Source organism: Leptodactylus fuscus, chromosome 8 (genome assembly GCF_031893055.1).
Source record: "Leptodactylus fuscus isolate aLepFus1 chromosome 8, aLepFus1.hap2, whole genome shotgun sequence".
NCBI classification, from domain to species: Eukaryota; Metazoa; Chordata; class Amphibia; order Anura; family Leptodactylidae; genus Leptodactylus; species Leptodactylus fuscus.
In genome coordinates, this window is record NC_134272.1 from 14,557,821 (window position 1) to 14,585,139 (window position 27,319).

At 42.8% G+C, this 27,319-nt stretch overlaps 1 protein-coding gene across 1 annotated transcript in view; it reads left to right on the forward strand.

Moving 5' to 3' along the window:
- The window catches only part of CACNA1H (calcium voltage-gated channel subunit alpha1 H), a 135,441-nt gene that overhangs the window by 37,652 nt on the left and 70,470 nt on the right, over nt 1-27,319 (forward strand). Inside the window, exons 5-8 of the mRNA XM_075285187.1 lie at nt 3,588-3,864; nt 12,867-12,959; nt 15,996-16,785; nt 21,104-21,504. Of these exons, the coding sequence (XP_075141288.1) occupies nt 3,588-3,864; nt 12,867-12,959; nt 15,996-16,785; nt 21,104-21,504 (1,561 nt within the window). The remainder of the gene's footprint in view (nt 1-3,587; nt 3,865-12,866; nt 12,960-15,995; nt 16,786-21,103; nt 21,505-27,319) is intronic.

Here is a 27,319-nt window from a genome sequence, read left to right on the forward strand (position 1 = left end):
TTCTCTCCAGGACACACATTATATTAATAGTGATGAGTAATTATTCTTATTCCCGGTTTTGTTGGTTTTCGGGGGTGGAGGTTCCATCTTAGTCAGACCTTGGAGTTCTGGATGAGTTTACGCTAATATTCATTTTTTTCCAGTGACCATAGTATTAATATGAAGCAGTATAAGATATATGTGACACTTATAAGCGATATACGTTGTATTGCGAGATGTGTTACACACTACCGTCACATGACCTTCCTCTGTGCTGCTGTGGACCAGATATTGTCATGAGTAGACCACAACCTTAGCAGCTATGGAGAGCCTCATCTTGAGGTCATCCAACCAGGGCCCCCTATTTAGGTTGGGAAGCCCCCATACACATTGGAGTATGGCTAATCCCACTGATTTCGGGGGGATTCAGCTGACTAGCTTACATGTATGACTCACTTTAAGGTCTTGTATGATTTGTTTCAGTAAGGCACTGAAAGGGTGAATTGAGTCAGCGGGGCTGCATGGGTGGGCCGCCATAGTATCTGCTGTCCTTCACCGGGAGGCGTTCTCCGGGCAAAGATCCATCATGTCTGAAATAAAAGAAAAAAAGAAAATTAAAAGGACTCAAAAATTTGTTTCAGTTGCCGAGACGGCCCTTGTGGGGTTTTCTTCCTTATTAGGTTACACCTCTGGCTACAATCTATCACAAAATCACTAGGTCCTGTATTTAATGGGAACGTCTTTGATGGATTGGGATGGACCGTAGCCGATTTGGCAGAAAGAAGCCCGAGAGGGAAAATCCTATGTCTCCCGCTCTTATTTATGTGTGTCCTGCCCTAATCTGCCTCACCTCAAAGGGGACGGGTGTAGTGCGAGCGCACGCTCACCGCAACTGTACATGGGCTCTGGAATATCTCACGAAACTCATGGAGATGCTGCATTAAAGGATTTTCCAGAATCTCCAAATTTTTCTGCTGTTCTGATAGTTTGTTACAGTGTATCGGTGTAGGAACGCAACTGGTGGAGCATTATTAGACCGGAAACCCTCCATTGCAAGAGGTAGCCATTCACTGACAGCAAGCAGAGGTAATGAAAGTGGTGAGGAATTGAAACACATAGCTATAACATTGCTTAAAGGGAGTGTGTCATAGACCCCCATCATATCACGCCAGCCCCACAGATAGATAGGTTAGGGTCACCTGAGTCAAACAGTGTTTTCCCCTTGTGAATCGCTGCCTCTGTTCCCGAGCTATTGCAGCTTTTGGGGCATGATGGGCGCCGCCATTTCTCCAAATCGCTCATTTGCATATTGACAAAACAGCAATATCTTGGGAACCAAAGCACCGACTGAAAAAGTAAAAACACTGTTCGATTCAGGTGACCCTAACCTATGTATCTGGCGGGGGTTAATATGCTGGTTCTGGTGACACATTCCCTTTAAAAGGCTTAGAAAAACATGGCTGCCCACAGTGCAACACTCCTCTATACAGTGTATGTAATCTCAAAAACAAAAGGGGACACCGAGCCAACCGTAGTGTGATAACTTCTAGATAGGCAAATGTTCAAATGATGAAAAAGGCTCACCTTGGAGGGTTGTGGATAATATCACAACACTTTTTGTACATGCATATGTAAAATTCCTTCTCCTAGGTCGAGGCAGCAAAGTTCCTGACACCTCGCAGGTGTAATATTGTGTGGTATAAGGACCAATGGCTCAGATTTCTTCTGAATCCGAAATTAAGGAACTGCGCTCTCTTATTTTAGTGGTTAAAAGTACACGATTTTATTGACTTCAGACAAACTTTCACACAACGCGTTTCGGGCGTTACACTACGCCCTTCCTCAGGTGTATTAGTTTCCGTGACCGCTGGGCTGGTTACTGGGCTGTCCAGCTGAGACGCACATGTGGGTTTTGTTTCATACTGAATGGAAACGACACATCCCCTTAATTGGTTGCATGCTCATTGTGGAATTTTTATGAACAATTTGGGAGGGAGACAAATATTTCTGGGATTTTTTTTTTGTCCCTGTGTCACTGTTGTTAATAGATTGGATCTGCTCTACTGGTTTCCAGTTATTCTAGAGTGTCAGATCCCATGATCATGGCTTGGTCGGCCTCACGCCCATGCTACATGGCGACTCAGGAGTACAGCGCCGGACAGTTGTGCTTCTCAGTTAATCTAGCGTAACTTTAGCCTATTTATGCAACCATCTTGCAACTTTTACATCCAATCTAATTGTTGTGAGAGTGTCATGTTGTGTATATTCTGAAGTTACAGGGCGCCCATGCTACATGGCTACTAGTAGATGTACAACACTAGATGATTGTGCTTCTCAAGTCACTTAATGCTACTTTTCCAGAGTTAAAGAAAGTAACTTTATCCTATATGCACAACCATCCTGCAACGTTATCCATCCAACTTGACTGTTACACTGCTGCATAGCAACTTCATATGTATGATTCTGGATGGTTGCACATCTCTATTCACTAGATGCTCCTTTTCATAGTTGAAGTAGGGTAACTTTCTCCAATTTTCACAGCCATCCTGCCACTTTTACTATTCATCCTGTATACTGTGATGTAGTATCACATTGTGTATACAGTCTTTTGAAGTTACTTGGCTCATGCTGCATGGCAATTCCAGGCATCTATTCGACACAGTTGTGCTTCTCCAGTCACTACATGAAACTTTATCCCATTTGCGCAACCATCCTGCAACTTTTTCCATCCAACCTGACTGTTGTGCCATAGTGCCACATTGCAATTCCAGAAGTACATCTCTGGATGATTGCACTTCTCCGGTCACTTGATGCTACTGTTGAAGAGTTACAGAGAGTAACTTTATCCTATTTTCACAACCATCCTGAGACTTTTACAACCCAACCTGACTTGTGACATAGCATTAGATTGTGTCTACAGTATTTTGAAGTTACTGGGGTTCCATGCTGTGTGGCCATTTCAAATGTACTGGATGTCTGGATGGTTGCACTTCTGTAGTCACTTGATGCTACTTTTGTACAGTTGAAGCAGCTCACCTGTGTCCTATCTGCTCAACCATACTGCAACTTTTACCATCCAATCTGATTGTTGCACCAAGTACTTACACTGTATATCATGTATTATGAAGTTACTTGCGGTGTAATGCTACATGACAATTCCAGACATATGACTTTTGACTTGCAAAGTAGACCAACTTTATCCTTTTTGCACAACCATCCTGCAACTTTTACCATGCAACCTGTTATGTGAAGTTACTTATGCCCATACTACAAAGCAATTTCAGATGTAGAACATCACACAATTACACTTCTCCAGTTACTTGTATCTACTGTTGCACAGTTGAAGCAACACAACTTTATCCTATTTGCACAACCATACCGTCCTGCAACTTTTACCATCCCATCTGACTGTCGCACCATAGTGTTACTGTGTATTGTATATATTAGAGCTGTGTTAATAAAACCATAATGACGCAGGGCATATAGATTTGCATGAAAAGGGATGTCTCTTGTTTGGAGGTAGTCGTAGTCAGAAGGGGCGGGGCTTAAAATGAGAAAATCTGATGGTCCTAAACCTATGAATACTTCTTGTTTTTTTGTCTCCGCAGCAATTACAATCTCACCTCCCTGAGGCCGTATTATCAGGTGGATGATACCGAGGATAACCCGTACATCTGCTCATCTCACCGAGACAATGGGATGTTGAAGTGCCAGGACATTCCCCCCAAAATCGACTGCTCCAATTTCAATTTCCCAGAATTCGGCAGCAGGAACAACTGTGACCTAAACCAGTACTACAACGTATGCAAACCCGGAGATCTGAATCCTCACAAAGGGGCCATTAATTTTGATAACATTGGCTACGCCTGGATAGCCATTTTTCAGGTGAGTCTGTATTTTTGGAGATGGGGGCCAATTTAGGAAGGTTAGGGCCCCAATGGAATTGTAGTCAGGGACTAGTACCGTTATAGCCCAGATAACACATTCACTTCATTAATGCAACTATTGCAGCCATGGGCCCAAGGGTGTTGCCACTAGGGGGCATTAGATGGTACCATATCAGTATGGGATCGGTAAGAAGACGCCTTTAGGGTTGCTTTTTAGATTTCAGTCTTCGTCTTGCCCGCTGTCACTTCTGATTCCTTTACACTCTCCCGTCAGATACGTCCTAATCGCATTTCACTCATCCCTAACGCGTTTTACATGAATTGTCGCAATTTCGTGCTCCTTCATTTAATTACTCATAACTGTGTTGTATATTCCGTGCGGATCTCTTCAGTCATAACGAAAAGACACATTCCCCGAAGAATACAGATATACTGCGGGGGTTCTTAAAGGGACAATAGAGTCTTAAAGGGTACAGTTTTTTGTAACACTAAAGGGTTTTTCCAAAATTTACATATTTCTGACCTATCCTACACCTGAGACCCCCTGTGATTATCTGACTGAAGAGACCGCAGTGATCAGGTAAGTCCTGCTGCCTCTTTACTGAACACCAGGCACAGCGCTGTATATCGTATAGCGGCTTGTATTCACTTGAATGAGACTGATACATTGTAACAATATAATATTGGAAAAATATCAAAAACTACTCATTTACATAAGACCGAACAAACTTTTCTTAAAGGGGTTGTCCTATAAACAATACTGCCTAGCCACATAAAAGGTCATAGTTGTCTGATGGTGGCATTGAGCCCTCCCCCTCCCTCCTCCCTCTGACCCGACTACAGAAAACGCAACCTACTGAGAAGCTTACTGCATACTGCTTATACATTAAACACAATAGAACAGTAAGTTCCTGAGCTCCCTCTAGTGGTGGCTGCAGGAACTAGAATTTCATCATTTAACTCTACGTCTACGCAGGGGATTTGGAGCTCTGTATCAGAAAATCAAATCTGTGACCACCTTGAAGATATAAGGAAATAAATCAGCACAGAATATTCCACCTGGAGTTAAAAAGTAGGCGATCCCTTTAAGGAGTCTTAGCAGAGATAAGCGTGTTAAGTACATGTTGTGTTTTGAGCCGCTGTGTCTGTGCTGGGCTGTAGGGTTGAGGATGGCGGCGTGTTGCTGTTCGGAGCCCCTGGACGCGTTTCAGCTTCTCTTTCCATATGGTTGTGAATAAAGAAGAATGTTATAGCTCTGGGTGTAAATGCAGATAATACCGCCACCGAGAGAACCAGAGATTGACAGCGCAGATCAAACCGCCAGGAAATTGACTGCTCAGTGTTATGTGGAGACACGGCCGCTCTTACCCTGCTGAAATTTATAGTTGTGCAAATTCAGAGGGAGCGGGAGCCATTTATCATTATGGGTAATGAATAGTCCTGAGCCCGCCGCCCTCATACACCGCACAGGGGTCTGCACTACCCAACAAGCACGGCTTAAAAAAAAAATCTCAAAAATTTCACATTTTTTGAGATTTTGCTTGGTCTGAGAAATCTGGGTGACAAGCAAAATGACCACTGTTGCGGCTTTCCTGAAATCCTGAATGGCAAGTCTGCCCAGTTATACGGAGATTGCCTGAAGGAATGTATCAGGGTCTGGGAAAGCTGGATGGGAACTACTAATGACTGACATATAATACTGGTGTCTTCATATGTGCCATACAAGGACCAGGGTATAACTGCTACATCAGCGCCCCCTAGAGCGCTTTACTATACCATGGCCAGGGTATAACTGCTACATCAGCGCCCCCTATAGGGCTTTACTATACTAGGACCAGGGTATAACTGCTACATCAGCGCCCCCTATAGGGCTTTACCATACAAGGACCAGGGTATAACTGCTATATCAGCGCCCCCTATAGGGCTTTACTATACCAGGACCAAGGTACAAGTGTTACAACTCTTCAGGGAGTAACATATGCCCCCTTTTGTGTGTGATGCGTTGCATTATATTACATACCCTGACCCAAACTCTAACCTCTAACAATAACCCTAGCCTTACACCCGCTATATGGTGACCTAATAGACCACAGCGCAAAGATGGTGGCTACAGTAATGCCACAGGGGACGACACGTTTCCCATTTGTTATTGTCTTCGTGGACTCATCTCCTCGGCAGATCCTCTTAGTGTAATTAATAGTCAGGACCGCGGCGGTAACGTCTCGTACGGTATTCTGTCGGCCTCGTAACCTGAAGGTAGAATTAAGCAGGAGCGTTGTCAGGGCTGCGCCGTAATTATGTACATTATCTTCCAGCACGACATTGATGGATCAGTCGGCGCCACGTTCTATACTAACTGGATATGTAGAAGTGTGAAGTATCTATCTATCTATCTATCTATCTATCTCCTATCTATCTATCTATCTATCTATCTATCTATCTATCTATCTATCTATCTATCTCATATCTATCTATCTATCTATCTCATATCTATCTATCTATCTATCTATCTATATCTATCACCTATCTATCTATCTAGCTAGCTATCTCCTATCTATCTATCTATCTATCTATCTATCTATCTATCTCATATCTATCTATCTATCTATCTATCTATCTATCTATCTCATATCTATCTATCTATCTATCTATCTATCTATCTCCTATCTATCTATCTATCTATCTATCTATCTATCTCCTATCTATCTATCTATCTATCTATCTATCTATCTATCTATCTATCTATCTGTCTCGCTCTCTATCTACACATTCATCCATCTCTTTTATATGTACTTTTATGAGCCGATGCTGCACAATCTGTTGTTCATTTGCTTTTACAGCACAAGGTTAGGGAGTAACATTTGAAGATTTAGGATTTTCCTTGGCTCACTGAAGTCCTAATCTGCACCCCTCCTTTCCTGGGAGAACTCCCACAAATCATCCAGATGGGCAGTGATGTGACAGACAGTGAGCGGGAGAAAATGGAAGAGGGAGAGCTTTCATTTAGGGTTGGTGACAGCGCTGCTAATCAGATCAGACATTACATGCATGAGGTGTGTGACAAAGTAGTCCGCTGCGCCAGAGACATCCCGCCGCCTGCTGCCGCGTACAGGCACAGCGCTGTCTACTTGGATGGGTTGGCTACCAACTCCAGGCATTGTACCAACACCCTATCTAATATTTTTTACCTCCCTCCCCCCAAAAAATAAATAAATAAATAAAAAGAATTCGGTTAAAAATTTTGTTAAAGTGCTTCTCTACTTGGTTTTACCCTCTTCCCTATAAGGGTCCCGTGACTATAAGTAATCACAGTGTTGTGCTGTGACGCCCAGAGATCATCTGTAATCTGTAGAAGAACCTGACGAGTGTTCACTATCACTACAGCTCCCCCACTGGTGAAATAAAGTATTACATAGATTGCTTTGAAATCAGCGGACTGCTTGTGTATTGCATAGACATCCCGGGTCCTCCAGGAGTGAGGGACACTCTTTACAGTCACTCTCTGCTCCCGGTAGGGGGAATCAAGACCCCAGTTCTCATGATCCAGTAGTCAGTCCCACTGATTTAGCAATTCCCCTATCCAAAAGGTAGAAGATAACATTATTAGCTGAACACCCCTTTAAGTTTTTATAACGTGTCTAGTCACTATATAACTATAAGGATACTATCTGTCTAGGTAATCTCTTTATCCTCCAGACTGTTAGCCCTGATACATTGTAACAATGCTTCCTCTGTGTAAGTCTATTAAATTGGGACACATTGTAGCCTTTGAATGTAAACAAGAAAGATTTCACTCATTGACAACAAGCTCTAGAAACATATGCACAATCCCTTTAACGAGAACCCTTTACCATCTCCACAAACTGAAATTCTTTTCATTACTCAATAGGCTCTGCCTCACTGATTCCGGCGCAGTTGGAATTTTTTCTCTAGCCCTTACCGTTCCTGAGTAATTGTAGTTGTTAGTTTTAGCACCCATTAAGTTAATTAGGCTCCCTGCTGCCTGGTGGGCGGTTCTAGAATAGAGCTGGTAGTCTGAGACCGCCCATCTGAGAGTAGGGATCCTAAATAGCCAGCACCAATTGCTCAGGAATGGTAGGGGCTAGAGAAAAAATTCCAACTGTACCCGAATCAGTGGATTGCAGCTATTCCAGGGTGTAAAGAGGTGAAGGTAGTGAAGTGTCTCCTTTAAGGGTCAGCAATCACAATATCCGCATCAGGCAACTCTCACTATGTCACTTACTATCACCAAATGTTCCCCCTTTGTCGCAATCTCCGCTCTGTACGCACTTCCACTGTAAGTAAACCTATTACCTTCCAAATACGGTATCTAATCACATCTACCTGCAGGCCTAATCCTCCTAATTCCTCCAAATTGATAGGGAATCAGGTGGATTAAGCAGAGCTGAGAAGTGAAGCGCTGGGACCGGAGGCGCAGATACAAGCTCTGACTACTGGACAGAATGAAGACACTTTTCCTTGGCACGTCACACAAGACGGATGCGTCCCGTTCCACCAAGCTCGCTAATGGAGACACAAATTACACGCAAATTGCTGCTGGCACGAAGAAAATCCACATCGTATTTCCTGGAAATTCCCGTGATGTAGTGATTTCATCTTCACTCTGCTATTCCGTAATCTTATTATGGCTGAGGAAATAAAAGTGTAAAATGTTAGTGTTACTAGCCACAAGATGCGCCCTGCACGTGATCTTGATGTAGCAGAGTTGAGTTTGTTATTTAGTGTAATACATGTGCTATCGGTGGTGACCGCTCAGGTCACATACAGCAGACCCATATGATATGGACAAATATAGCGGAGCCGCATTTGCTATTTGGTCCAATTCATGTGTTTTCTTGTGGTTTTTAGCACCACAAACATTGTCAGGCTTGGTAGATGCATTTCGTATTGTCAGATGTAGCAGATTGAAGTTTGTCATTTGGTCTGTTTCATGTGTTCTATGTGGTTATAGCACTACAGCCAAGCAGATGTACTTGGTATAACAGATGTAGCAGAACTGAGTTTGTCATTTGAACTAATTCATGAGTTTTCAGTGGGAACAGCTTGGGATAGACTTGATGTAGACATAGTGAAATGAGTTTGTCATGTGGCCCAATTCTCATGTTGTTTGTGGTTCCGGCGCTCTGCAAGATGCACTTGATAGAGACTGAAGTAGCAGAGCTCAGTTTGTCCTTTGGCCCAGTTCCTGTGCTATCAGTGGTTTGACATAGGAACCTTGTTCACGATATCATTCCTTACTGTCAGCAGGACACACAGGCTAAGAACATAACCTAGTTAGCTCTGCTACATCTGCTGTTAATTATATTAATTTACAATGTGGTGGTAATGGATATTTAATAAGAGCTATTTAAAACCGAGGCCAGTACAAGGTGAAATAAATGGAATATACGTCAAATGCTAAAATGAATTCTTGTCTGGAACTTGGGAAAGCTAGGTGACAGCCTCCAGCTGTTGTTCTTTAATTTAACTATTTGTGGGTCAACCTCCATTCACCGCTGCCATTGTAGTTAGTGTTCAGACATCATCTTCTTTGGTAGCGATGAGTTACTAATAAATCTATTTATATTAGAGGTCTGGGAAAGGCCACGTAATCCAAGAGGGAGAAAGCCCTGTCCATGGCTGCGTTCTCAGAGCGGCGTCCGTGGCCACGTGATGTGGCGAGTCCGCATCTGTCACTGTTCACTTTCCCAGGTTGTAAATACTCATGCAGGCCTGAGAAGTCCCAAACTGTAGATATAACACTCATCTCCATTCGCTACCGAACTTTAGCCTACATAATATCGCCATATACTGTAAAGGTAATACTGTCATATACAGTCCATATAATATCACCAAGACAATACGGCCAAATATAGTATAAACTATATAGTTCCAAGGTAATAAACATCCTATAACCTACCTACACTGCCAAATAGCGTCAAGATAATACTTACGTATACAGTCCATATAGTTCCACTTTATACTGACAAGATGATAATGTCATATTTAATGTATAAAACACCACCATATACAACCCATATGACACCACCATATAGTTCCAATATAATAGTCGTACATAGCCTGTATGATACCACAGTGTAATACTTCATTTGTCCTCTGGGGTTGCTGCAGGGAAACTGAACACCTCCTATAAAAGCCCCATACTGATTATATCTGATTTCTGGGGGTCCTAGTAGGTGGGTCAACCAGTCATCAGCTTGAAGACCCTCCTAAAAGGGACTGAGTGGGTCGGATATACTCTATATAACTAAAATGGAAGCTTCTCTTTAACTGTGCGGGATCTGCATGTGGATGTCTACCAGTCTGTGGGTTGGGAGGGGAGGAAAGGGGGAGCGATGTGCTGGGAAAAAAAACAATGATGCCAAATTTAGAAAAATAAGCAATTTCATGGTCCTTGCGGCGTTAAAAAAAGAACAAAATGCTGATTATGCAGCGTCCTGAAAGTAAGGATGAAATATGCGTCTCCATAGAGGCAGACCCCAATGTTACTGCGCAAAACACAAACACCACATGAGGTCTTCTATGGGACGGAGGCGGCTGTTTTTCATTGTAGATACTGAGCGGTGTACAACTGCATCTGGTTTATGTCCCGAATGTCTACTATTTTGTGTATCTACCGCCATCTTGGTGCAGGCCACCAACTTTTAAAGAAACATCTGCAGTAAATACAAATGTAGTACACAAGCCCATTAACTCCAAGGGTCTAGGGTACTGAGAGGGTTAATACCAACCTCCCTGGTGGTCTGGGGCAAGTAAAACATAACTTGACCATATTTGGAGGCCTAGGGTAGCAAGGGGGTAAGTATTACATCTAGTCCCATTAATTGGTCTCCTACCGACCAGGTGACAAACATGCTCTGAACACATCAACATATTTTGATACCAGTCTGACAAATGGTTAAATTTACTTTGTGTATATTGTGAGTTCAGCCTTAGAAATCCCTGGCAATCATCTGTTGTAGCTAAAAGAATCAGCATCGACCCCTACAGATAAAAAGCAGAATTACATACTGGCTATTCAAATCAATGGCAGAATCTTATGATATATAGGCAAGTCAGTGAGAGTCAACTATGAAATACTATGTCCCATGTACAAGAATATAACTACTATAATACTGCCCCCTATGTACAAGAATATAACTACTATAATACTACCTCCTATGTACAAGAATATAACTACTATAATACTGCCACCTATGTACAAGAATATAACTACTATAATACTGCTCCTATGTACAAGAATATAACTACTATAATACTACCTTCTATGTACAAGAATATAACTACTATAATACTACCTCCTATGTACAAGAATATAACTACTATAATACTACTCCTATATACAAGAATATAACTACTATAATACTGCTCTCTATGTACAAGAATATAACTACTATAATACTGCCCCCTATGTACAAGAATATAACTACTATAATACTGCTCCTATGTACAAGAATATAACTACTATAATACTGCTCCTATGTACAAGAATATAACTACTATAATACTGCCCCCTATGTACAAGAATATAACTACTATAATACTGCTCCTATGTACAAGAATATAACTACTATAATACTGCCCCCTGTGTACAAGAATATAACTACTATAATACTGCTCCTATGTACAAGAATATAACTACTATAATACTGCTCCTATGTACAAGAATATAACTACTATAATACTGCCCCCTATGTACAAGAATATAACTACTATAATACTGCTCCTATGTACAAGAATATAACTACTATAATACTGCTCCTATGTACAAGAATATAACTACTATAATACTGCTCCTATGTACAAGAATATAACTACTATAATACTGCTCCTATGTACAAGAATATAACTACTATAATACTGCCCCCTATGTACAAGAATATAACTACTATAATACTGCTCCTATGTACAAGAATATAACTACTATAATACTGCCCCCTGTGTACAAGAATATAACTACTATAATACTGCTCCTATGTACAAGAATATAACTACTATAATACTGCTCCTATGTACAAGAATATGACTACTATAATACTGCCCCCCATGTACAAGAATATAACTACTATAATACTGCTCCTATGTACAAGAATATAACTACTATAATACTGCCCCCTATGTACAAGAATATAACTACTATAATACTGCTCCTATGTACAAGAATATAACTACTATAATACTGCCCCCTGTGTACAAGAATATAACTACTATAATACTGCTCCTATGTACAAGAATATAACTACTATAATACTGCCCCTATGTACAAGAATATAACTACTATAATACTGCCCCCTGTGTACAAGAATATAACTACTATAATACTGCTCCTATGTACAAGAATATAACTACTATAATACTGCCCCCTATGTACAAGAATATAACTACTATAATACTGCCCCTATGTACAAGAATATAACTACTATAATACTGCCCCCTGTGTACAAGAATATAACTACTATAATACTGCTCCTATGTACAAGAATATAACTACTATAATACTGCTCCTATGTACAAGAATATAACTACTATAATACTGCCCCCTGTGTACAAGAATATAACTACTATAATACTGCTCCTATGTACAAGAATATAACTACTATAATACTACTCCTATGTACAAGAATATAGCTACTATAATACTGCCCCCTATGTACAAGAATATAACTACTATAATACTACCTCCTATGTACAAGAATATAACTACTATAATACTGCCCCCTATGTACAAGAATATAACTACTATAATACTGCCCCCTATGTACAAGAATATAACTACTATAATACTGCTCCTATGTACAAGAATATAACTACTATAATACTGCTCCTATTACAAGAATATAACTACTATAATACTGCCCCTATGTACACATATATAACGACAGTAATTCTGGATTATGTTTAGGTGTGAACTAACCCCAATTGTATTTTTTATGCAATTTCTTTTCTTGTTCTAACATTTGCTCCTCTCTTCTCCCGCAGGTTATAACCCTGGAAGGGTGGGTGGACATCATGTACTATGTCATGGATGCACATTCTTTTTACAATTTTATATATTTTATACTACTTATAATAGTAAGTATCAGATTTGTCACATTTGTCTACCAGATGTTGGGAGTTCACCAATTTTTCTCTGCAAAAACTTCTCCAGGTTGTGACATCACTTTATGCTCTGGGATATATTTAGTCCTAGAAGTGTCGCTCTGAGTTACTTTATTTTCTTTCTCCAATGTCTTTTAGATTTCACAATGATTGCAGCTTGTTTTGTGCTGTCTGTTACATAATAGGTGGAAGGGCCGTTGCTTGGCAATAAAGGATTTGGTCAATGGGTGACCACTGAGAAACAGCATTGACACTTATATGGAATTGAAATGGGGGTGGAGCATACCAGGGCCAGTCCATGCCGATCACTTGGCGATGGGGCCCGTGGCTATTTTGGGTTATAGTCAGTACTGGTGTAAATTCAGGAACATTTTGATTCAGCATTCAAGAGGTTAATGTGAAATTACAGCCTATAATACCCACAAATTGTTTCCGTGTGTAGACAGAGACATCTCTAATTAGGATCCCGCCGTCAAAAACAATGTAACAAAAACATTTGTTTTTGTTTACAAGTTGTGTTTACACAGGCGCAGGCGAAAAAATGGGTAAAACTCGGAAGAATCCCCTTTTTTTTTTTTTACCAAACACTAGAAAATACTGTAATTTAACAAATTAAGGTCATATTCACATCTGCATTGGAGTCTCCGTTCGGAGCTTATGGTGCCGAGTCTGTCAGAAATCTTAGATAAAAAAATCCTGCAGTGGACAGGAGAAGGCAGATGTGAACACACCCTTAGAATTTTAGAGTTACTTTCCCTACATGAATCCTCCCGATCGGGCTTCAGATTTTACACTCTATCCAGTCCCTATGTATGTTCCGTTTTTGACAATCATGTACCCTAATACATCTAGGATCACACCCGCGCTTGCGTTCTTTGGGTCTGCTTCGGGACCCAAACAGAAAAACAGAAATCCAACAACAATACCCTGGCGACAATAAAGAATCACGGAGTGGGTTTCTCTCAAGTCCCAAACCAAGATCAAGAGAAGAGATTGTCACTAGAGATGAGTGAGTAGTGTTCGATCGAATACTACGGTATTCGAAATACTCGTACTCGATCGAACACTACTAGCTGTTCGAAGTTTAAGGTTCAATGCAGAACCAGCTTTGATTGGCAGAATGCTATACATTCTGCCAATCAACGCTGGTTCTTCTCTTACATTTAGAAGTCTTCTCCATGCAGCGTCCCCGCGGCGTCTTCCGGCCGGAATTCACTCTGCCTAGGCATCCGGCCTAGGCAGAGCCGACTGCGCATGCACGGGCATGCCCTCGCATGCGCAGTCGGCTCTGCTCAGGCGTCGGGCCGGGCAGAGCCAACCGTGCATGTGCAGTCGGCTCTGCCTAGGCCCCGATGCCTAGGCAGAGTGAATTCCAGCCGGAAGACGCCGCTGGGGCGCTACGTCGGGAGAAGACATCAAGGAGAATCCAGCCCGACCGTCACTCGTGGATTTGGTAAGTATAGTTTTATTGAATGTTGCGTACCCCTGAAACGAGCATTTCCCCCCATAGACTATAATGGGGTTCGAAATCCGTTCGAACAGTTGAACAGTGTGCGGCTGTTCGAATCGGATTTTGAACCTCGGACATTTTAGTGTTCGGTTCGCTCATCTCTAATTGTCACCACTAAGATGTTTAGAAAAATCTATAAAACTCTGTAAAACTTTGAATTATTTATATTTACAAAAATGTTTAGCTTTGAATAATCTACAAATTTAAGTAAAGTTGTGTTAATAGGAAAACCCCTTTATTATTAACATTATGTTATGGAAGCACTGCTGTAGAACAGTACAGGAATGGACTATAAATCAATGCCATATGAATAGTATGGTTCCTATAAACATAAAAATATAACTACTTCTCTGGATAGTTTAGTAAATATCATCCAAAAACACCTCTAATGCATAGTTAGGGAGATGTATATCATCTGATAAGTCTGTGGCCAGTTATGCCCATCAGGGGTTGTAGCCTCACCCATTGCGGTCCCTAAGATCAAAGCAAAGATCAGGTTTGTTGAGGAGCAGAAGTCTGGTTATTTTATTATATATAGAATAATATATTTAGTATCTCATTTCTACAATCCCTGAGAGTCAAAGATTTGGATCTCTCACAGTATTTTTGTACGATAAATAGGTTTTTGCAGTTTTTTTGTTAGTTATTCTATACTAATGCTTACATGTTCTCTTTGGGTTTGCTAAGGCTCTTCTGTGTTTCTCACTACATAGCAGCTATCATTTCACAGATGCTCTCCCCCTCTCTCACCTGTAATTTATGGGAAGAATATGCAAATCTGTCTTCCATGATGTAATTAGGAAGTCAGGTGCCTCAGTGTTGCAAACCAATAGAGGGCGCTCACTGGAATGTGCAAGCCTGTCTTCCCTGATGTAATTAGGAAGACAGAATCTCAGTGACATAGCCCAATAAAGGCTGGCAGTGCAAATGTGAGCTGGGTCCCCTACGTAGTAAATGTAGTGCTGGCCACATAATTCCAATTGGTGTTGGCCTGAATGGAGCGGTGGTCTGAAGTACAGTGCTTGGCTTTCTCCGGTACTCCCATTGAAATGAATGGATGAAAGCACTGCCAGAACACCAATCCATTCAGAATGGACCTGACTGTATATTTGTTTGGTGGGGCTACAACAAGTGGGACTCCTTATTTGAAGAGGCCCCAACTCACTATCCTGGATAAGGTAATCAATAAGTAAGTGACCCTTATGAGAAGACCCCACCCAAATCCTTTGGACCCGCCAATGATTATGTTTTGCCTAAGGCTACCCTTAGTCAGGTCCCTCACGATTTGAGAAGGTCACCTGTTAACATGTACACACATTATATTGTGGTGCTTACACCAAAAAGCAGAGTGGAAGGGAAATTGTTCTCCTTTGGGACACCTTTGATATGTCTTCATGCGTTTCGATCTCATAGACACTTATTGTGATGTTGAACATTGTGCTCAGCAGCTTCAGATCTCCTTTCAAGCCATTTTTATTTTCAATGGTTTATTCCCTCAGGTGGGTTCTTTCTTCATGATAAACTTGTGCCTGGTTGTGATAGCAACACAGTTTTCTGAAACGAAACAGCGGGAGAATCAGTTAATGCAAGAGCAACGGGCTCGATACCTCTCCAACGACAGCACAATCGCCAGCTTCTCCGAGCCGGGAAGTTGCTACGAGGAGTTACTAAAGTACATCTGCCACATCTTTAGGAAAGTCAAGAGGCGGACGCTAAGGCTATATAATAATTGGCAAAACAAGAGGAGGAAAAAAGTCAACCCTAACAGTACCATGAATGGACAGGGCCGGGGCCGCAAGTGCAAACGTAGAATCACTTCCATCCATCATCTAATTCATCACCACCACCATCACCATTATCACATAACTAATGGTAGTCCTCGTGGACCCAGGTCAAGTCCTGAGATATGTGACTTGGAGATGAAAATCATGAAGCCAAAAAGTCAACTTAGGCTTCTTCCCCCATCCCCAAGTCATCCGAATACATCACCCAATAGTGAGTCCGTCCATAGCATCTACCATGCGGATTGCCACCTAGAGGGACACCAGTTAAACCAGTTGAAATCCTGCAAGTCTTCCAATGCTTCCTCACACACCAAACTGGATGTTGAGCTCAACCACACCAACATGAACTATCCCACCATCCTGCCTTCCCCCACCCTTAAAACCAGCCCAGCAACCTTGCCGAAAGGGAAAAGAAGCGGCAGTACACCAGCTAGCTTGGTAAACAGCCCAGTTAGCTTGAATGCTGAGTCCTACGGAAAGATCCATCATCTAGTGGGAGAACATGGTAAGAAACACATCATGATTACTTTTGATTCTGTGAGTCAATGGTCAGAAACCACAAAGCTTGGTGGGAGGTTCCACAGGATATGTCATAAATGTTGGATAGATTTGGGTTTCACCTGTGAGGCCACCACTCTTTCTATCAAGTGTCAGACTGGCCACCAGAGTACCAGAGGATCCTCCAGTAGACAGGAAAATACCCAAATTTGAAGGGTTCAAGGGTCTACAACCATAGGGGTTGTTGGACACTGGACCCCTAGAACTGTTTAATCTGAGGGCCCAAGGAGCCCCAGTCTGACACTATCTGCAGCCACATTTTTGGGTTTTCTGTGACTCCCATAGTAGTGAATGGAGAGAGATAATCACATGTGCAGCCATTTCTCCAGCTGGGGTGGATGCGGCCGGTCCCGGTACCATAGCGCTTTACAGTCAGAAGGGCGTTTCTTACAGTCTGTTAGGAACGTCCTTCTCCACAGCAGCGCCTATCGCGTTGTAGAGTGTGAGCGGGGAGGAACGCCCCCTCCCTCTGCTCCCAGTGCTCGTCCATAGATGAGTATTATCAGGAGGGGAGGGGGCGTTCCTCCCCACTCACACTGTACAGCGCTATAGGCGCAGCTGTGGAGAAGGACGTACCTGACAGACTGTAAAGAGCTACGGTACCGGACCGATAGCTCTTCACCTGGGGCACAGATCAGTAAAGCCGATAGTGAGATGAATTCAGCGCACTGTCGGCTTTCCAGCAGTATATAGAACTGCCTGTGCCCAATCTGATGAAAGGTCCTCTTTAATATTGCAGCAGCCTTATAAAGATTATGTCTTGAGCACCAGCAGTTTTATCTATTAGTCATGTTCCTTACTCCACTACATTGAGCAGAATTGAGCAGGATTTTTGCAAGGATAGTCATTGAAAGTGAAGAAGCATCTTGAAAGTCACTTGTCGGGTGCCAAAGTTAACTTTCAAGTGCGCTACTAGGATATTTCATACTAACAGACATATATCAACTGCAAACTGTATCTGGAGAACCCAGAATACCTGTATATTAGGCAGAAATGCCACTGATCTTAAAGGGGTTGTCCCATCACAAGGATCCTATCTATACTGCTAGTTTATGTGGATTTAAGACTTTTCCTAAATGCATTGCTTTATCAAAACTGCTTTGTTTGGCCGCTATCTTAATTTATTCACTTCATTGTTTACACTCCGTTTCTATGGCCCTTGGGATTATCTGCTCATTTGTCAAGTGATGTAGCTGCCTGCTCTCAGGGGGGGAGGGGCTTTGTGCTGCTTATGTCTGACAAGTAACAGAGCTCCTCAGATAGGGGAGGGGGAGGTGAGAGCTCCAGGATTTCTGAGCTCTTATCAGTTGATTTAATTGAATTTGGCTGATAAGGGCTGAGATAGGGAGTCCGTTACCTCTATATGTAATGCAAACTGACTCAAATCCAGCTCTGCTACATCAGCTTCACACTGTGGTAATTCATTTACAACCAATCCCGTGCAAGTGAAACCCCGCCCACCAATGTGCTGAGAAAAGCAGGAAGTGAATAGAGCACAACAGCCTGCAGGTTGGTGAACAAGCGACATGGGAATACCCCTTTAATGGACGTCATGTAATTCCTTATTTCTCCTGAGGGGGTGCTACAGGTAAACTGAACACTTGCACAGTAATTGCTGCTAATAAGTTAATATCAGTGTCTGATATGTTTACTAGACTCTCTAATGTCAAGTGGGTGATTTTGGGCGGGAACAGGAAAAGGGGGCGTGACTCAGAGCTCTCACACTGTCCACCTCTGATTGGAGCTCTGAACCACACCCCCTTTTTGCACCTCCCCCAAGATCACCTACTTCACTTTAGGGAGCTTAATACATATCAGGTACCAAAACTAACAACATTGATTGCTTGGGAACGGTAGGAGCTAGAGAAAAAATTCCAACTGTGCCAGAATCAGCGACGCAGCGACTATTAAAGAGTTGAATTTGGAGGAGTTGTTGAAAGGTCTCCTTTAAGGGTTATGGTGCAGGTTTGCATAACTGCTGCAGCTTTACTCATTGTCCGGTGCACTTTACACAAGTTGCTACATCGGCTCAATTCTCGGTTTATTAAGTATTCATGCTGGATTCTTGACTTGGCCGGGTCTGATCTGGCTTATATAATAATGGCTGAAGGTAATAATCACAGTTGTGAATAACTCATTACTCTGCCCCGCAGCCGAGTGGAAGGAAATCACGAGCAATGGCTTCATAGCATGGGAACATAAACACTTAAGTATAATTGCATACATTTGCACTACATAAATAGTTGCGTGGTGATCTGGAGAGAAACAGCTCCATTAAAGAGAGACTAATGTCTAATACCGCCACTCTGCTGAGGAGATCGTGCACCGCTCCTGCCTCTTTTAGGTTAGAAGCAAAGTACGGAGTGTTCTCCGCCGCTTGTCACCCCTGTCGTGCTGTCACTATGCACCATTTACAAAATCCTGTTAACATCGCTTCACATTTACGGCAGCTCAGGGGTGCCCCTCGACTGCGAAAATACCAGGCACCTGCGCCCTGTCATAACGTGACATTGTCAGAGACTTTGAACCGTAAGATTTGTCCTGCAGAGACGCGTTGTAACACTACAACTTCTGCAAAGTGGACAGCTGTCTATATGATATCAAGGTCTGGATTTCCTAGATAACCAGATCCTGAGGTGACAACGGCTGCACTTCTAGAGATTCCTTCTAGGTATCCAGGTGTACCTGGCCCACTATAGAACCAGAGACCCTTCTGATGGGCCCAAGCTCTAACACAAGAAAGGTCCAGCAGAAGACACCCAAATGTGAAGGCTACTATGGTCTATCTCCTAGTAGTTGTTGGAAGGTGGCCCCTAGAATATATTCGGAACTTCAGTTTGACACTGGTTGTACCTTGGCAGATGATTCTAGTTTCTCAGTTTTGACATGTCGTAGTAATGTCCTACGTTGCGATCACTAGTAGTCCAGGTGGTGAAACCTCCAGAGACAGAAACATTCAGCTGAGCATTGTGTCCCTTAGGTCTCAAAGAGTTGACCAAGAAATTTATGGGGTCATAAACAGTCTAGAGTCCTCCAGACCTCGTGACCATCACAGTCATGGTTCCAATCTAGATGTAAGCAAATGTTATTGAGTAAATAAAATGGCCGCCCCCCTGTCTTCATGCGTACGCTACCACCTCAAGATCAATTTCTCCCGGGACTTGGAAAATCAAAACAAGGCAAATTTTCAAAGTCTCTTTCCGTCATGTTCGGCTCGCCAGTGTTTATCTCCTAAACATTCCCTCAGGGATGGCGGCACCTATAAGCCGCTGTTCGGATCTCTTCATTGACAGCACATATGTTTAGATGAAAGCTGCGGACTGATTTGCATGTGTATAGTGAATTTAATGGAATCCGCGGCTGTGTCAGCACTGCTGCTTCCCCCACAATGCTTACAGAAACGCTTACATTCGGCAGGCAGCAATATTAACTCTGTATTAAAATCTTCTTAGGCAAGAAGTCGGATTGTTTGAAGTTTCGTGTCCTTTAATAATCCTGGTTTCTTGGATGATGTATGAAACAAATGTAAGGGTTTGATGGATGGTAAACGATCAACAGGTTCCCTTTTAAGTCCAGTATAATAGGCAACCAAGTAAACATAGGCCATACTTGCCAACTCTCCTGGAACGTTCAGTAGGCTCCTGAAGTAAGGGGTGACCTCTCGGAGCCTCTCGGAGTTGGCAAATCTCCCAGGCCCAGTGGATGAAGGAGCTCTCTGTCTCTCTGTATACAGTATGATGTGCCACAAAGGGGCATGGTCTCACCCAAAAAAGGCCATCACCCCCACTGTCCAAATGTTTGGGCTCTGACTAACTTGCGAGCTCCCACCTAACCACAACTCAGCTATGACCCTTCATTAAGGAATGATGGGTGAACCTGGTTTCCAATGTCATGCCGAGTATTTGGTTACCCTACCTGATAGACCCAAAAAAGCTTCATAAAGATCATATTTTTTACCCAAAATGTAGTAAGGTGTCCTTAGGGGTTCACAAATATACACGTAAACGTACTAAATGGAGGCTGTCACATAGATTTTATTTTGGGGGGGAGGGTTGTGCTCTGGTCATTTGCCCACATGGGGTGCAGATATTTCTGATGGTGGTACTTATACACCCCCAGGACCAAGAAAACTTCCCTCAGCCAATCAAGAACAACAAAAAGTTCACGTATCAGAATTCTATTGAAAGAATAGCAGATGTGAACAGAGCCCAAAAGATGTACCACTAGGTCATTATAACATTATTTTCCTTCCCTACTTCTTACAGGCCTCTGCCGAAGTTCCAGCAAATTGTCAAGTTTGAGCGTCCCCTGTTCCTTGCCGAGTCCTCAGCCAAGCCAGATCATCTGCGAACTCCAGAACTGTGCTTACTGTGCCAATCTTCTGGAAAACCCAGACCTGGAACTCAGCGACTCTGACAGCTGCGAGTCAGACACCAACGGAGTGTACGAGTTCACGCAGGACTTGAGGCATGGAGACCAAAGAGATCCCGTCCAGAAAGGCAAGACATTCAAGAAGAAAGAGAAGGAGGCGAATAAGATCTGCAAACTCTGGAAAGAATTCACCAACCGGCTGAAAAGGATCGTAGAGAGCAAGTACTTCAACCGGGGGATCATGATCGCCATCTTGATAAACACCCTCAGTATGGGCATCGAGTACCATGAGCAGGTAGGTGAAGGTCTGCAAATTTTGTCTTATGTTGATTCACATCAAAAATTTTTGACATGTTCTCATCAGGATTCACTGGTAGATCTTCCAAACCTATTGCACGACCAGAAAGCCACCAAGCTGCACTAGATGATGTAGGTAGGACTTTTGGCGAACCGATGGGTGCCTATCTATGGTCCCACTTTTTCCCTTGTCCATAATATTCAATGGTGGAATTTATTTGGACCTTATGGGCATTGAGCACCATGAACAGGTAGGTGAAGGTCAACTAGCTTTATCTTAAGTTGGTTCTCATCAAAAATCTTGACATGTTCCCACCAGACTAGGTTAGGTTTTATTGTCAGATACTTAAAAAGTTATTGCAGATCCATAAACCCACCAGGCTGTATTTGTAGGACTTATTTAGATGATGTAGATAGGACTTTTGGCAAGCCAACAGGTGTCTATCTATGGGTGTCAGTCTTCCTAATTTGGGAAGCGAGCGGTGGATTGGGGAGGCCCTGTGGACGCAGCGCTGCTCCACCGGCCTCCCCTCACGCTCAGGCAGAGAGCAGGTCCTCTTCCTGCCTGCTCTCTGCCTGCTAACGCCGCCCCATCCGCTCCGCCCCCTTTGCTCCGCCCTGCCCCCCTTTGCTCCGCCCCGCCTCCTCCTGTCATCCGCCTCAGGCGGCATAAAAGCTAGGTTCACCCCTGGATGTAAATCGCTTTGACTATTTTTGTCTTATTGACCAGGTAATTTACATCCATGACTTAATGTCCGCTCCGCAGAGTCACATTGAATTCATGTAATTCAAAAATTTCCAAAAAAGGGTTTCCTCTCTTGGATCTTCTCCTGCTTCAGCTTGAGATTTCTAATCCCCGGGAGGGTTAGACAAGGACACGCACATAAGGATCTCTTAGCGTTGCGAATTACACACAGAGTCACACGAGAGCCGTTAAATTGATGCAGAATTTCGAGGAAATTTGCCGCAATTATATTGTGCAGACATCTTTTTACTTGTGGCCGCAACAGCAGTCGCCCCAAGTGAGCTCCATTGTTACTAATGAGGACATTGCGGGGTCCTCCTTGTTAGGAGAAGGCGATACCTAAAAGGTTAATTGGCTTTTCTTTCTCCGAACGCCAGAAAATGAAGATGAACAGGAAACATTCAAGGAAACAAGACTCGAGAAGACGAGACCCGCTCTTTGTTGTGGCTTCCAGCAAATTAAATCAACTTTTTTTTTCGCAACCGCGGCTATGACAAGTGCTTTACCCGGGCGGATGGGATTTATTGCATATCACATCTCTTTTTGTGCACTGCCATTTCCTAAGGGAACCTCCGTAGTCATCAGCTTGTCTTAGAAGCGTGTACATCTGCATTTTATCCAGTCTCCGTCTTCTCTGCTAAGTGTTTGGATTCAGCGTAGTCAGGTCTACAAAAAGAACTCAAATATTTCAAATATAAAATCGAATTTTAAAAACATAAAAAATAATTAAATTTTGTATGAAATCTCTCTATTTTTTTTAGATTATATATATTTTTAATTGTATTATTTGATCATATTTTAGATGATATATTTTGTATATTTTTGATACGCACACATCCCCTGTTTTGTCAAGTTGTTGTTCCCTTTCCTGAAGAAGTTTGGCCACAACCAATATGGCCGCCATTTCAATTCTTAAAGGGATTTGTCACTCAACTTGTTTGTTAATGTTGCTCTGCTAGGCAGCGGTATATGTTGAAGCTTGGTGGCAATTCCTATGGGATGGGTCATGACGGCCATATTGGTTAGTCCTTTTCATTTTTAGGAGGCAGGTAACAATGTAACTGGTTACTCGAGAATTGATAATCCGTAATCCCATGTCGTTTTTAGATATCTTATAGTAGAGAAGTTTTTAGGCTCCTCCAGTTGAGGACAGAAAGTCACAAACCATGTCAGCCATTACAGAGGCTACGACGTTGCTGCATCTGGTCACGTAGTCAGCCATGGCATAGAAGTGTCCACAAACCTTCCCCTGCTCTGTTCACCTCTCCCTGTCCGTCTTGTGTATACACTCACCTAGGCCCACCCCTGTGCGTTTTTATCTTATATATAGGACACCCCACAACATACAGCATTAAAATCACACGTAGTGCATATGACCCCTTAATACACCCCAAAACTAATACAAATCATACACCGGGCATCCCATTATATATACGTCTTCTATAGAGACCTAAGACAAGACCCCCTTATATACAGACCCCAGACACTCCCATATATTCAGATCTCAGACCAGAGGAGTAACATGAAGTTACCAATGTAAAATTTGTACCCGGCCCCCCAATTATGATGTTTTATTTATAGTACTGGTCTCATATTGGAAGAGACTCCTAAGGCTCCATGGCCCACACCCTCTCTACCCCCTCAAGTTACACCCCTGCCCCAGACCCTTCTGTATATCAAGACCCTCACATATATGCAGACCACAGTCCCTTCCATATATTCCGAGCACAGCCAACCCACAGACGTGCTTCCTGATCCATTGGATGCAGCAGTCAGATAGTTTCTGTAGCGTTCCCTTCTCTGAGAATTTGGTAATTCTTGGGAGATTTGTCAACTCTTCCAGGAGTAGGGTTGCCCGAGACTCTTGGAGAATTGCTAAGTAAGCCCTTTGGCCTCAGCTCCAGTGCCTACTTGGAGAAGTACATAACACCCACATGACAGCCCATCAAAACCCTACAAGGTCACCATGCGGAGTCCTCCTTTAGAGTTGGCAGTCGTTTTAATGGAAATCATAAGAGGGGACCTTGACCACACGATCACAGCAATGGTGGTCCGGATGAGCGCTGGTCTGTATTCAGAGGTGGATTGAATGGTTTAGTATCCACAATAAATACCCATGTATAAGAAGATGAGCGCAGCTAATGGGCCGCCAGCACTCTACAGATCCCCATTGTTCGCTGAGCTGCTTTCGCACACAGCTTGGCTTCCGCCGAAGAAAATAGGAATATTTTATTAAAATGCTAATGAAAGATTTAGCTTTTAAGTGGAAATAAGAAGCGGCGTTTCTCCCGGCTTTTCCCTGTGCTTGGACTGATGTTTTTGTATTTTGATGCGTCCGTCTTTTGATGGGGCCTCCTCTCGGAAGGAATCCAGGCACAGAATCTAAATGAGCGCATTGTTTGAGGAGGTGCCCGCGACTTTCCTCAGAAGATAAACTTCATTCTCGTGTGCCATGGAAATTCATTCCAGACCCGCAGACCGGTCCTGAGCAATGTGGCTGCGTGACGGTGCCGGATTGTCTTTTATCTGTAGGGTTTTGGATTTGGATGTGTGTAACCCTTGAAGCTCTTCAGAGTCCATGGCAAAGCTGGAGGAACATTGATGTAGCTGACAGGAGTATATCATAGACCAAAACTGCCAGGATAACCATGCTATCAACAATGCATAGGTTTAGAGAGGGCTAGATAATGTAGAGGTTAATGGTAAAGTCTCTGGTGGTCTAGGGCATTGAAGAGGTTCATCCTAAAGTTCCTGGTAGTCTAGGGCATTGAAGGGGTTTATCCTAAAGTCCTTGGTCGTCTAAGGCATTGAAAGGGTTCATCCTTAAAGGGATTCTACCATTAAAACATTTTTTTTTTGTGGATAAGACGTCGGAATAGCCTTTAGAAAGGCTATTCGTCTCTTACCTTTAGATGTGTTCTCTGCCGCGCCGTTCCTTAGAAATACCGTTTTTTACCGGTATGCAAATTAGTTCTCCCGCAGCGATGGGGGCGGGCCCCAGTGCTAGAAGTTACGACCCTGCGATGGAAGAAGACATTGAAGATGACGTGGCAACGAAGAAGGAGGCAGCGCTTGGAGACACTTCTCTGGCAGCGGTGGGGACGCCCTCATCACTGTTTGAGCACTGGGGTCCGCCCCCATCGCTGCGGGAGAACTAATTTGCATACCGGTATAAAACGGTATTTCTAAGGAACGGCGCAGCGGAGACCACATCTAAAGGTAAGAGACGAATAGCCTTTCTAAAGGCTATTCCAACGTCTTATCCACAAAAAAAAAAAAAAAAAAGTTTTAATGGTAGAATCCCTTTAAGTTTCTGGTAGTCTAGGGCATTGAAAGGGTTCATGCTAAAATAAGTGGTGGTGTAGGACATTGAAGGGGTTCACCCTAAAGTCTTTGGTGGTTTAAGGCATTGAAGGGTTTCATCCTAAAGTTAGTGGTGGTCTAGGATATTGAAACGGTTCATTCAAAAGTCCTTAGTGTTTTAGGCTGTTCAAGGGGTTCATACTAAAGTCCGTTGTAGTCTAGGGCATTACAGGGATTTATCCTAAAGTTCCTTGTAGTCCGGGGAAATTAAAAGGTTCATCCTAAAGTCAGTGGTGGTCTAAGACATTGAAGGGGTTCAACCTAAAGTCCTTGGTATTCTAAGATATTGAAAGGGTTCATCCTAAAGTCCCTGGTGGTCAGGAACATTGAAGGTTTACACAATCTACTTTAAGTAGCTCCTGGATATTCGGTCAAAGGGCGCTCTGGGCAATAGCCCGGTTTTCCAGTCCCTAAAACCTTCTTAACAACAACCTCTTACCCCAGGAAACGGGATGTGTCAGGATAAGGATCCAGTCACTCTGAGCCATCACAACACTGGGAACTTGCAAATTCCTCAAACGTCTCATGTGGATGCAGTGGTGGTGGGCATGTGTGGCCATTTCTCCATTCACTTCTTTGGGAATACCACTGCTCACCATTCTGACAGTCACAAGAAGAGAATAGAGCAATAGATACATAAGCACCCTGCCGCGTCAGTCACACTGAGCATTTGGGGAACTTACGGTTGTCTGATTGGACCCCAGAGATGACATGGATAGGGAATAAGTGTTTGTAGTGGGACAACCCATCCTAGCTGCCTCCAGGTGGCGCTTACTGCTTGCCTAAGTTCGGTGTATTATTAGTATGCAGTAGGCTCTGTAGCTCCCCCTAATGGTTACTGCAGTCACTGAGAATTATATTACAGCACAGTGTAGGGGATTTGTAGCCCTATATCAGATAAACTAAGCGACAAACTCTTTAAAGATATATTTGACAATAAAAGAGCAGAATTTTTTGAGCCGTTGCTCATTTTTTCACTTTATTATAGAAAATAAAAAGAAATTAGGAACACAAATCTAAGTAGGAGAGAAAGCAATCGCTGACTAAATGCTGTCTCTTACTCCAGCAGGCAAAACAGAGTCTATATGGTTCTTATTAGATCGCCATAGCCGCTGAGCTGGAGGGATTGATTTAGACGTGGGCTGATATTGATTCCTGAAGCAGGAGTGGGAGTTCGCAGACTATCTCATCTTGAAACACGTAACTCATATGGTTGCGTGTTGTATGTTAACTGCTGGTAAACATGGCATTTTAATCTGCCGCTTTATATCATCAAATGCCGTTTTCGCCCATCTGTCATTGTGTGATGTGTTTTGCACCGACACGAGGTGTGAATGTGGAGAGACAACAGGATTATTTACAGGTGAAAACATCACACCCGCTCAAGCAGAGCTGTATCCAGGGCTGATATATACATGTATAAACAGTAATGTGAACTTACATACATTGTACCGCTATACTACACACCTTTATAATGCAGCTATGCTACATACATAAATAGCACCACTATGCCACACATGCATATAGTGCGGCTATACTGCACATATACAGAGTATTGCTATATAACATAAATATAAAGTGCACATTTTCTGCATATAGTACTGTTATGCTACACACATATATAATGCAGCTATTCTGCACATATAAATAGTACTGCTATAATATGCACATGTATAATGAGACGACTGGCTGTGAAGCTACTACA